General features: G+C 41.2%; 1 protein-coding gene across 1 annotated transcript; it reads right to left on the bottom strand.

Moving 5' to 3' along the window:
• Nucleotides 1-1,608: 1,608 nt before the first annotated feature.
• On the bottom strand, nucleotides 1,609-13,720 carry ALG6 (ALG6, alpha-1,3-glucosyltransferase; the record flags this gene model as incomplete). Its single annotated transcript, XM_010022041.1, has 12 exons — nucleotides 1,609-1,806; nucleotides 2,269-2,467; nucleotides 2,615-2,683; nucleotides 3,227-3,297; nucleotides 4,393-4,477; nucleotides 5,292-5,377; nucleotides 7,467-7,584; nucleotides 8,058-8,243; nucleotides 9,582-9,646; nucleotides 10,311-10,393; nucleotides 12,620-12,708; nucleotides 13,632-13,720. Coding segments are annotated over 12 exons (1,338 nt in total), but the record flags the coding sequence as incomplete, so codon positions are not given.
• Nucleotides 13,721-13,748: the final 28 nt, after the last annotated feature.

Here is a 13,748-nt window from a genome sequence, read left to right on the forward strand (position 1 = left end):
AGCTCTACATACTTGTGGAAATACTTAAGTTGTGTTGCTTTATAGTGAACTGTTACAGTGTAGGCACATCACTAACCTCCACTCGCCCCCAACAGCATCACAGCTACTACCCCAGAGCACCTTTTTGTTCTCCCTGAGCTGCCACGGGTATAACCTTGTGGAAAAAGTAAACTGCAGCCAACAAATAAAGCTGGAAAAGCAGAACAAACACACTCAGCTTGTAGACACTTCATTTACAGCATTCAGAGCTGACACAGGTGGAAGTTCCCAGAACAGCTGATTCACACACTCACCATAACACAGCCCATGTCAGCAGCAGTCTGGAATGTGACAGCACACTGAGAAGCCTTAAATGAGGATGGGTTTGCTTTTTGTATGGGAGGAAAAAGGACAGACTGGCTCCTAGATTACCTATACTATCAGGAATGGCTTTATGATTCATTTTCTTATAATGTGCCTTATATATATAATGATTCAATCAATTTGTATTCTCTCCACTACTTGCAGCAGGGGCTGTGCTGTGCAGAGGGAGAAACTGCAGAATTTAGTCCATTTACACCTGCAAATTACTATGCAATAAGTGGGGGTTTATTGAGGATTTTTATCCCTGAAGCACCCAGTACCTACTTTCAAAGCACAGTGTGACACCCTCAGGTTTTATTTCAGTAGAACCAAGAGCTTTTGGCTTTTCAGCCCTGTTAGAAACAGGTTGAGAGTCAAAAGGCCACAAGAGTGTTCAAATCAAATCACAGCTGATGACTACAGCAAAGGAAGATGCATCCTCCAGCAAGAACCTTTCCCTTCCCAAACATCACAGCCTCTGCCCCTGCACCCAGCATTAACTTTGCTGTGTCTGGTGCTTACAGAACTCCATCATTCCAAAAGTGCTGGCATTGAATAACACATAATACAAGAAAACCCAAAGCCTGTGGGTGAACCAAAGCTGCTAATGAATTACCATCCCAATGGGCTGCAGCACTTGGGTTTGGGGCTGAGCATTAGATCCTGGCCAGTGATGCTGCTGGAGGCCACGTGTCCTCCCCTCCAGCACCAGCTGAGAAACTGAGTGCTCAGCTCAGATCCAGAGCACACCTCATACTGACACACAGGCTTGGGCAGCAAACAGCAGTGGAGGACAGAGACCGACACCACAAGACAGTTTATGTCACAGAAACAATTCAGTGAGAACTTCAGAGCTACCAGTCAGGAGGTTCTACTTAATACTTAACCCACTTGCTCATGCTTTTTATGCTGGGAAACCTGTAAACTCAATGCCAGCAAACCACTTTGCTAACACAGCCAGGGGACTTCAGCCTTAACTCAAAATTTGGTCCTTTATTAGGGAGTTTAAGTTTACAAACGGTAACAAAAAGTATTACACTCCTGAAGACGACACCAAATCACATTTCCAAATGCTCTTCAAAACAGTCCTTCCTTTAAAACAGTCCTTGCTTACTTTGTGTTTCAATATGCATGGTGTGTTCCCTGATTTTCATTAGGAAACAGGAATTGTATTACACCACGAGCAGGTTTACCTGCAATGCCAGACACCGCTCATGGAGAATACTCTGTCCTTTCACAGTTTAGTCCTTGATCTTCACAGCTTCATTAACTGATTTTCTTCTGACTTCTACTATTTTTTGAGTCCCAGAGAATAACAACATTAAAATACACCAAAAATAATACAAAATGTAAGCAAGAGAGAACAGATACAGATAGAGGGAATAAATCCGGTAACCTCTGTGGGGGATGCACCGTGGCACTCATCAGAGACAGGACAGCCATGAGGGTTATGGACAGAAGGAACTGTAAGAGAAGGAATGATGCATTAGCTAATGGTGATTCAACACCTCAAGTGAGTAAGCTGTTACTCTACTATGTGGCTGCTGTGTATTCTTCAATCTATACTTGCAGTAAAACATTACAGCACATCTCTACACAGACACAGTGCAGCTTTCTGTGTTTGGAGCTGTATCATAGAATCCCAGGCTGGTTTAGGTTGGAAAGGACCAGTTCATCCAGTTCCAACCCTCTGCCACAGGCAGGGACACCTTCCACTAGAGCAGGTTGCTCCAAGCCCCTGTGTCCAACCTGGCCTTGAACACTGCCAGGGATGGGGCAGCCACAGCTTCTCTGGGCACCCTGTGCCAGCGCCTCAGCACCCTCACAGGGAAGAACGTGTACTTATGGACATAAAACTGGTTTATTCAACTACTTCAGGACCAGGAAAAGCTGCAGGGAAGAGCTGTGGGAATTAAAGTGACTTACCAGCGTCCTGACAATCTTGGGAAAGGATTTAAACCAAGAAACATATCCCTTCAGGGAAAGGGAGAACTGCTTCAGCTGCAGGTCCTCTGCTGACGTCTTCTCAAATATGGAAAAGGAAGTGGTGCAGACTGAGAGGAACGCCAGCATGGTCACAGTGTAGGCCAGCAGCAGGCCATCTTTCAGCAGCAGAGGCAGCATGCTGTTAAAAGAGAATTACCCTCAGAAGTGAGGGCAGATTTCAAGTTAGATTTCAAAGAATGTAAAGAGAAAAGGGAAAAGGAGACATTTATACTGGAACTGGGGAAAGAACATGGGGTTTAAATACTACTAGTAGCGTCCAACTCACCTGAACGTTGACACAAGTAAAAACCATGTGGCCATAAAAGGGATTTCATTTATGATTAAGCAGACTGGTCTAGAATGAAGAGAGGAGAAACATAAGCAAACTCTGAAGTGACAGCGCTTCACCCTCCACCCTTCACACGACTGCTGCACTCCCAGTCCTCCAGGAGGCCAGGCAGAGCTCTATTCCCCACTGGCACAGGCTTGGAAAACCCAGGAACAGGCAGCACCTGAAGTGCATCCTCTGCCAGAGCCTCTCCAAATCCTCCTTGATCAAACATTACCTTCAAGTACACATGGGACATCCAGCTCAACCTGCAACCACGCCGGGCAGCTGAGTAACACCTCTGCTTAGCACGGACCATCACCTCAACCAGCCCCAGGCAGGCAGCTCTGGCCTGCACCACATGGTGCTCCAGGACACACAGCCCAGAGATGGGAGGAGCAGGAGAGAGCAGCATGGCTCTATTTGCATGCTTTCACTTATGAGTTATTCAGAAAAGCAAATGTGTGGAGTTTTTACAATCAGATGTATTTGTAAGTGAGGAAGCAGCATGCAATAACAAGATGAGGAAAAGAAGATCAAAATATATCCCCAGAAAAATAATTTACTTACACTGACACTAGAAGAATAGATTTTTCATGTACTTGAAAGGAGAACAGGAAAAATGACAATGCACAACTAACCTTAGGAAAGCAAATCAGAGACACATTAGTCTATGTGACTGCAATGCAAAGGGATGCTTTAGTTTCTCTGCTGGCAGAGACTCGACAGGAATCTCTGAGCTAAATGATGTGTTTTTTCTAATTAACTGCTACATTTACTCCAGTGCCATTTCCAAGTGCTTCTGTCACCACCTCTACACACGGAAAACTACACTGTTTGAAAGTTTACTCAGGGTAGTCAAAAAGCACTTCACGTGAAGAGCCCTTGCTCTGCTTTACTGGCAAGAGCATCCCCAAACTGTGGGATACTCTGTTGTGTGGCAAACACAACATCCACACACATCAACACTGGCACAGCTCAGTCCTGGGGAGAACTACCCACCTTTCTGACAGAGAATTTTGCTTCTTGTCCTGACCAGCCAGGACACCCAAACACAACCCCCTCCCCCCCACCAAATAAAACACACACTAAACCAAACCAATTCTACGAATAGATAAATGTTAATTTTAAGGCAACGTTGTGATGAGCTCTCAAACTTTACTCACAGAAAATTAAAAAGAGAAATTATCTTTTAACTCTTGAAACCTTAGGACCAGCTCCATAGGATTTTGAGGTCAAGGAAAAACTGGGTTTTTCATGTAAGTCAGGTTAATGTGCTTAAGTTCAGTGATATATGAGTAAGTAAAGGCAAACATTTGGGAAAAGAGTATAATTCTCTTCTCAAACCCCTCATGAGCTCACACTGTCCATCTTGGGACTTCTGTTCTTGAATTTTGCAGCTGATGGAATAAAAAAAACTAGCACTTTGGAAGCTAAACAGTAAGAGACATTCCAACCCTATATGAGGCTTTAACACGTACAGAAGCTTTTAGAGACCCTTCAGAGGAAGATAATAAAAACAGAGCGTTAAATAATTGGGGCTCAGGGAGAAAGTCTGGATTTAAAAGACACATCAGGCCCCTGGACACATGGTAACACACCACTTTGTAAGTGGTCCCTTCAGCACCAGCGCAACGGCATTGAACGATACCACACTTCTCGTCACAGCAACTGTGAGTGGAACTGGTACTCACGGGTGGATCTAAACCAAGGAGCAGTAAAAAGCATGCACTTACCAAAGCAAACTTAAATCCTCGGATAGAAGGCTGGGCTGTGAGCTTTATACATGCAGGCAGCAGGCTCAGGAACGTTACAGCAAAACTGAAGAATTGTGTAAGAAAAACAGTTTTAATACATGAGTAGCTACATCCAGTCTCATCTGATCACTTCTGAAGATTATCTAAGCTTGGAATTCAGTTTTCATTTTCAGAAGTACAAAATGACCCAAAGAGGCTCCATCACAAGAGCACTGAGTGCTCTTCACTCACAGACATGCTTTTGAACAAGGAATAAAGCATTTATTAATGGCAGTCCTGGGGTAATTGTTGGCCTTGATGAATTGAAAGGTCTTTTCCAACCCAGCTGATTCTGTGCTTTCCATTAACATTTCTGACTCTGCAAGATCTAAACTCGAATCCTCTGTTTAGCCAGAAAACAGAACTGTGAACTCTGACTTCCAAGAGCACTAAGAAGGGGTTATTCTTTAAGGGGAAAGCATGGAGTTTTAACTGAGTTTTAACCAACCAAGTAGCTGAAACCACTATATAAACAAGCAGGATTTTTTTCAGTCATCAATATTCCTAACAGAACTTGGGGAACAGAATCACAGGATGGTTTGGGTTGGAAGGGAGCTTAAGATCATCCAATTCCAACCCCCCTGCCATGGGCAGGGACACCTCACACTAGACCATGTGTCCCAAGGCTCTGTCCCACCTGGCCTTGAACACTGCCAGGGATGGAGCATTATCACTTGGAGCAAGCATCACTTGGGAGGAAGGTACATACAGTAAAGAAAACATTTTTTCAAGATTTTAAACACCACTTCTCTTTCTTTGACAAAAATCACTCATTTTGCAAAATATAACACTAAAGCCACCAATAATAACCCTCCTAAAGCACTTCAGTTTTGTCTTACCTGAGTTTTAGTTGAGTTTGAGGTGATATTATATTCTTTATCTTTATAAGGACACTTAGACTGCACCAAATATTGGCTACTTTATCCTGGAAGAGGGAAAAATAAGGTAATTAATGATAGTTACATTCATTTAAAATTACATTTGTGACAACATTGGGCTTGGAATGTGGGGATTATTGGGGTTTACTACAATGGTGCAAAGAGACACTTGCAGATATGCTTAGATGTACTTTGTATTATTCTGATCTTCCAACATGGGAAGTTTCAAGAGTCTTAATTAAAACATGCTCTCAAGTAACCGAGAAACAGTTCTCCAGCACAAGAGATTGGCCCTGAACTCAGGAGATCACACACTTTGTGAGGATAAGGCTCTGAAACTACCTGTCCCTGAGTAAACACTGGTGTATATGAATCTCTGCTCAAATGTGAAGACATTCTGTACACTTCCCCGTCTCATGACGTACCTGGGTGCCTTTAGCCGTGCTTGCTGCCTGCTAGCAATGACAGAGTTAACCTCTAATAAATCAAGAGGTCTAAAGACATTAGCAGTTGTGCTAGGATCACTTTCAGAATTAAATCTGTAACTACAGCTCTCATGCTCCTGAAACTCATCCCGAAACAGCTGCTGGAGGCACAGCTGTGTAGACATAACACCGCGAAAGCTGCTCGCACCAACAACTGAGCCATCTTCCTCACATGCTCAGCAGCAATACAGAGTATGTGCCTCGAACCTGCTGAGGATTACAAGCCAACAGAGGGCTTGGCAGCACCAGCACACACACACACACGGGACGCCTACTTGGTAGCCAATACGGTTTTACAACCAGTAGCATTTGTTACTGCTGCTGTAAATGGGAACTGATTCAAAGAACCTGTTCCAGGCACCCCGGTGTAAATTTACTGCGCGTTGCTTACGTGGACAATTCCTCGGTTTATCTCGATCAGCATCCAGCAACTCACCCCCTGATCAGCTCAGGAAATATTTGGGCTAATATTAGACTAAAATCCTTCAGCTCTTTCCATCTCTGGTTATTGTCATTAGTTTTAAACTTGGTACTGAATAAGAAGCGTGGTGAACAAAACCAAATTCGAGATCATTCCTTAAGGAATAGGATCATTGTTGGGGTGTTTTGTTTTATTTTGGGGTTTTTTGGAGGATGGCCTTTTTTGGAGGGGTTGTTTGGGGTTTTGTTTTGTTGTTGGGTTGGTTTCTTGGGGGGTTTTGGGTTGTTGTTTGTTTTTAACTAAACTAGCAGAGAGTACACTGAGAACACTTCGATACCACTGCCTAATAAAATGCTGCCTTTGGTCCATTAGCATGAACATCTGAAGAAAGAAAAGTGCCCATTGTGATATTTATATCTAAAGAAGATTAAATGAAAATGTAAGGATTAATCAAGCTATGTAAACATTTGCTTAAATCCCTGAGACACCAAACCCTGGAAATTCAAAGTTTCATTTTACTGCTTAAACTTAAAGCTGAGAAACTGCTTTTTAAAGTGTAATATTAAGATTCGTGCCCTAACTAAGCAAAACAGCAACAATTCCCTGTTGCTGAGGACAGGAATCCCCTTTCCTTTATCAGCAGGACTCCCTAGTGCGGTGTTAGCATTAGGTGAATGAGGAATTGCTTTCCTGGATTAAGGCTGTGGTACTCGGCACCCTGCAGCATGCAAATCTCCATAGCCTGGGGAAAAGGAAAAGCAGAACTGGCCTAAAACGTCTGGAAAATAGTGGATTTTCAGTGCAAGTTGTAAAACGCACCCAAATCATTATTTTTAATTATTTGATTTGAACAATGAATCCTGTTCAGAAGAAGCTGAGCAGGCCCAAAGACAGAGCCTGAAGCTGTTGACTTTCAAGGTTACATCTTCTGACACTGTCAATTACTATGGAATCTATTTCTATGGAAAAATGTATGGATTGAAGTATGGGTTTGATGATGGGATAAGTGTTGTCTACTCATATAATATCCTGGAAGATGCCAGCTGAGCTGGGGTTAAATACTGGATTAAATAACTGGCAAGAAATGACTGCTGAAGAAGCCAGCTCAAATTACTAGTTCTGTGGTGTGTCTCCCACATGAAATCCCTAAAGGTCACGCTGAAGGTTTCTCAAGGGATCTAAGAATACAGAACATTTACAGTGGGGTGGGGGAGAAGAAAACATGCATGCCTCAAACAAGCCTCGGTCAAGTACTTGCATGATTTGTTCCATGTCGGTACAGAACGGGAGCCAGCAGACAGCGAAGGAAACCACCACTGTCCCTGCTATCTTAGTTAGCAATACTAATCTGCAAGCAAGAGAAACACATCAGAAAAGATTAATCCACCTACTGGTGACACAAGCCAGGTCTGAGTTTACAGCACAAACCTTTTACAGCAAGAGATACAGAACTGAAGGTAACAAATCTAAACAAGGAGCCACCAGCACCATAGAAAAAGTTCATTGTCCCCAGGTTAGTGAGAACTCCATGAGAACCACAGAGTTACTACTGACACTCTAATCTGCTTGCCTGCAGCAGCCCAGATTTAATTTAGCTTACAGCATGAAGAGCGCTAAAGACACCTGAACAGATTTTGCTGTTTGTTCAATGGAAATACTTAATGTAGATCTCAACAAGAAATATCTATCTTGCAGGAGAAGAATACATTACAAGAAGGAAAGTATCTTCCACCAGAAATTAATTCAGAGATGCTCACATGCAAACAAGGAGAATGACATTCTCAATGTCAAGAGAAAGGTACACTGGTTTAAGTCACTTACCCCTTTCCTTTCAGTCCCTTCTTGAAGCACTTGCCAAGCAAGTAGCAAAAAAAGGGCAGGGAATGGTAGAGTTCCATTTGCTTGTAATTCAAGGCCAAGCAAAAGGCCACTGACCCCAGAAGGTCCCAGTCGTAAGACAAATACAGAACACCCCACAAGGCAAGGCCCAGGCTCACTGAGTTGTATATGGTTTTTTATGTCAAGGACAAGGTACACATCTTCATAGTGGAAGGCAGTAATGAATGTCCAGAGGGATGAGCGTAAAATAGCACACAAAGTTCTTTCAAGTTAGTTTTAAAAGCACATTGCCAGTTGTAACTATGTTATTCACAGACAGAAGGAACTGTACATCTATTTAAAGTGTAATTTTTAGATATTCAAAGCCTGCATGGGCAAATTTGAGTACAAATAGTGAGTGTGTTAATTATACAGGCACAGGGCTGGAACAGAGCATGCGAGACCCTGCAGCGCATCTGCTTCCACACAGCATCTGCTGCACCTGCATCACCCAGACATGAGGTTTATGGAACCTTTTCTTAAGGATTTAATGCTGCAGATTCCACAACATCCACAGTAAACCTGTTCCAGATTTCACTGCAGTTATGGTTCAGAGATTTTTTCCATGTATTTAAAAGAAAATCCCAAATAGTCCCTATGGTGACTCAGGGATGTTACTTCTTGCTCTATCCAACATGGAACACACAGAACAGATTATTGCCTTCCTCTCTGTACATGCTAGAAAACTAATCCTGTGCCACCTTCTGACCACCAGCTTCTCTCTAAGAGGAACTGCATCCATTCCCATCTCTATCCGTTTAAGCATCCTTGGTACAGATGATCTGTATCTTTAAAGAGTGAGGCCAAAAATGTGATTTCAACAGCCCTGAACTGTAACTCAAATACTTAATTGCATTATGAACTCTTTTCCTTTGAAATCCACATTCTAACATATGCTACCTTCCAAGTTCACCATGCATTCTCTTAGAAAACCAGAAATTAGTAAATTACTTGATTGTCAAGACTTGATTTAGTAGACACAGAGATTCAGCATCTCCTTGGAGATTCACACGAAGTGAATCCAGTCTCAACTAACAGTAAAGGTAAGAGAATGGCACATTTTACAGAAGTGAACATTTTACACAGTACACCTGACAAATTCCTCTGCCACCTCAAGAAGATCTAAGGTGATTCTCTCTCCGAACACAAACCACAGGAGCACAAGCCATCATTCTTTCCACTGTCATAGTGTTGTCACTATCATACCACTGATGCTTTCTGCAATAAAGTGACTGACAAACATGAGCTTGAGGCACAGGAAGAATGCTATTCATGTTTGATGTGTCCCAGTTTCAACTGTTTATCCCCAGTGTATTTTAGACTTACAGTTTTCTTTATCATCTCTGCTTTGGGGTAGGCAGAAGCCTCTCAGATGACTTTGTACACAGAAGTAACCTCCCGCCCAACTACTAAAAGAACAGTGTTACTTTGTCAATTGAAAGGAATTTCACTGCAGAAGAAGGATACTGAAAGTGTCCATGGTCAATAAGAATGAGGCCTGGATAAAGCAGTATGCAGAGAGCACTGGAGACCTGGGAAAAAGGACCAAAAATAAAGAAGAGAGGGGAAATTATTTCTAAGTTAGAAATCAGACAGAGAGACTTGTACTACTGCTCCAGTACAAAAATCTGCCCCTCCATGGTGCATCCTGTATGTAGGAATCTGATTTTCTACAAGTGATATTCTGAGGAATAAAAAAGGAATAAAGATTTCCCATCAGTGAGAAAATATGGGATGGAGACCAGGCTGCCCTTTGCCAACCAGCTCAGAGACCACCCACACCCACCTAAAACCTTGGAACCACTCCAAAAACCCGAAGACTTATTATTCCAGAATGTTTGGGTTCTGCCATAAGGAGTGTGCAAGACAAAGCAGTTCCTAGATTCCCCCATCTTGGGTTTACTACCCAAGTAACAAATTCACAAAGAAACACAATTCAGGAGTTCATGGCTACTAAACTTCAGAGCATCTTCTTATTGAAAGCATCACATTAATTGCTGTCAGGTAAGTTAATGGCTTTATCTTGTTAACTGAAAAGCCTTTAGTATGAGATGTAATGATTGCCATCAGTTTTATGTCAATCGAAGCCACCCCAGTGTCCTATACATTAATTCACTCTCATACTGTTACATTTCTCCCCTGTTTCAACAGTATGTTATCTTTGTTTCTTCATTTACACACACACCAGACACTTGCCTTCTTTTTAGTCGATGTTTCTTTCAAGGAAAAACAATACAAGATAACTGCAGGAATATAAACCAGCAAATCAGCAACAATCACTGAAAAATAAAGATCAACTTTATGTTAGAACCCTCCCACATACCTCATTTAATGCTATTCAAGTCACACATTTTCATGTGGATTGTGAATCTTTGACTCTGCTTATGGTTTTAACTTCTGAATGCTCCCAACCTTGGTTGTATTTGGTGTTAAAAATCCCTCGGATGATCATAACTGCACAGGGTTGGGGTGAGACTAGCTGCCTGCCTTTTGAATGTGGGGTTTGCCTCTGTACCCTCACTGAAAACTTCACTTTAGTCATTCAATTCAACTGAATTTCAGAAGTCACAGGACTATAGTTTCAGCTGAATAAGCTTTTCTGTTGTCTTACATTGTGTTACAGTATGGCTTTTTGTTATAGATAGCTCCAGTTGGCAGTTACACCAAAGCTCTTTTCTGCAATTGTTTAGGGAACAATGAAAACATATAGGCAAATAAACACTAAAATATCAGAAAGTTCTTCATCACAATAAACTGGGGAGTTCCACTTCAAAGGACAAAAAGAAAGGGGTGTACAGAATTTGATCTTGTTAATGTCTTGAACGCTATCATTTCTGATGTCCAAAAGCTGCTGCTTCCATGCGTTCAGCTGTTTTGGCTTCTGGCACAGCCTCAGTCAATAAGGGAGCACACTCTAGTTCCTCACATGCCGAAATGAGAGAAGGCATTCTTCATTCTCCAAAGAAATCAACTACAGCTAGATCCAGTCAAGTTGTTTGATGAAACAGATAGTCTGGAGACACAACTAAGAAGCTCTAAGTTATAACTATCTCCAGTCTGTGTGATGTGGATAAACAGTCTAAAACTAGTTATTTGGCTTTCAACATCTGCCTACAGCAAGTATTTGTAAGAGGGTAGATGAAAGAACCAGTAGGTTCACCTGACTAGAAATGTGTCAACTCCTGCTCGTGCTTAAACCACCAGATGAATTCTCTGAGTGTTGTCTTAAGAGCCTGAGAAGAAGAGTCAGGTTATTTCTATGCACCAGTTTTGGGAAACACACAGTTATTTCAAGAGGGAAAGTATAATTTGCCCCTTCTCAGTCATGGGATTTGGAAGAAAACGTTTAAAACTATCAGTTATTCAGTGCTGAAGCCACAATTAAACAAATAAACCCAAGGCATTAGCAAAACAAATCCACTGACACTTAAAACAAAGGTGTGATGCCAAGAGCTGACACCAACAACTCTGAATTATTTTAATGCATTCTTCTAATGGCTATTGTTAAAAAGTGTTTATCAGCTCTCCTGGATCCATCAGTGGTTTGTCAAGTGAGCTGATTTCAAAACTAATAAAGACCATTTCAAGGGTAATTAAGTTCTAGTGATTTTTATTTCTTTTCAATTCAATCAATTCCTAACACCAGACTGAGGTTTGTGAAGTACTGAAAAGCTACTGATGAACAACAGATTCTGCTGTTGCAATCAGAAAGCATTTTGTGCAATTCCAGTATTACATAAAGCAAGAGAAACCCTTAAAATGAAAGAAAATAGCAACAGGATAACACAGCATCTGCCATTGCTTAGAGAACAGGAGCTCACAGGCCACATCACTTGCTGACCCACTGATAGAGCTACTGAATTAAATTATCCACATACATTTTTTCAGCACTTGTTTTAACCTTTTCTTTGTAGCTCAAAACAACCAACTGGTCAGAAAAGTGACCGCAGGAAAATGAAGTTTAGGATAAAAGTGGTAAAATACATTTTTACCTTTAACAGAAGTTTATGTCTAAAAAGTGGTAACTCTGAAAGTGACATCTTTAAAAATATCAAGTATCTCTCCCTTTCAGTTAAAGCACACAGCTCATAATAAACACCTCCAACACCTCAAGAGGTTGTTAATGCCAGTCTGCATATAAAATAACTCCACAATGAAAACCAAGCTAAGCTGAAAATGAAAAGCACGTTTATCAGAATGGAAGGAAAAGCAACAATACTATGTTCAAAGTTAAAAATGGGTCTATGCTACAAAAATGTGGCTTTGTCTTAAGAGTTTTTATCAATTGGGTTAAAAACTTGTTTGTGTATTTTATCAGCTTCACAAATAATGGCAGAAGAGAAAAGAACGCAGGAGTTTGGTTCACAAATGGAGCTGCAAGGCTACCCAAGTCCAAGAACTGGGAATAAACTGGTAAAGACAGAGAAGCTGCATGACATTAAACATGCTAAATTAGTAAGCAAGACAATCTGTACCATCATCCTGAGGAAATATAATTTTCCTACCTGTTGTACGCATAAATAACTTATGTGGCTGACTCTCATACCCCCGAGATGTGTGCAGAGCAATCCAATCAGGATTTATTAACTTTGCACTGTAAAACAAAGTACAGACACATCAAAATGTAGACAGTTCTCATTTCCCTTTACACTCCTCTCAGCAATAAAGATGACACGCACAGGAGCATATTCCAAGAATTAAGATGAATGGAGAAGGAATATTTCAAAGAGCAATAGTGATCGGTGAAAGATTTCCCTTACGGCTACAACAGTTTATGCTATAGACTTTAGCTACTATTTCACAATTAAAAAGAAATGATCTTTGCAAACAGTAAGACTGGAATACAATATTTATTAGGACGAGATAACCACCTTCAGTCTAGTTCCACTGACTTTTAAGAAAACAATTGTAAATACCTTTCATGCTTAAGTATTAAATATAAACCATTTACAGTTCACATAGATGCCCCACATAACTCAGCCTGTGCACTTTAACCTACATTCTTATTCCATAAGTCCCATTCCAACAGCAGTAAAGCCCTTGTGGAAAAAGTATTCCAATAACAGAATTCTATTTACATGATATCCAGTCATCAAATGTCACTTGGGCTCTCAGCACATGAGAGCTTTCCCATGAGATGCACCCAATTCCTACAGCACTTTTCTCTGTGCATCACCGATCCAACAGGGGCTTCTATGGAAAGATAAATGTCTAAGTCACATCTAAGCCTGCTAAAGTTTACAGACCTGGCAAAAAGAATGTAACTCTTCAGTTCCCCTTGAGATAATTACAAGACAGAAAAACAGCAGTATTAGTTTTAAGCAATAGGGATACATATAACATCTATTTCCCTAACTTTAAGGTAGAAAACAACACTCTCCATTTCATCAGCTGCCCAGATTGGTAGTTTTTAGCTACTGGTTTTTCCTCAGTAGAGAAAGACACAGAAAAGGAAGGGAAAGGGGGTTAGAGAGATGAATTTGGTATTTCATGAAGTATTTTGAATCATGAACTTACATGTAAGCACACACAAGACTGTGGTAGGCAGTAAGAGGTGGATAATCCAGGCCCCAGTACAGCAGGTTGTTATCACTTGTATTGAAGTACCTAAAATAATAATAATAATAATAATAA

The sequence above is a fragment of the Nestor notabilis genome, unplaced genomic scaffold (assembly GCF_000696875.1).
Source record: "Nestor notabilis isolate BGI_N333 unplaced genomic scaffold, ASM69687v1 scaffold27019, whole genome shotgun sequence".
NCBI lineage: Eukaryota > Metazoa > Chordata > Aves > Psittaciformes > Psittacidae > Nestor > Nestor notabilis.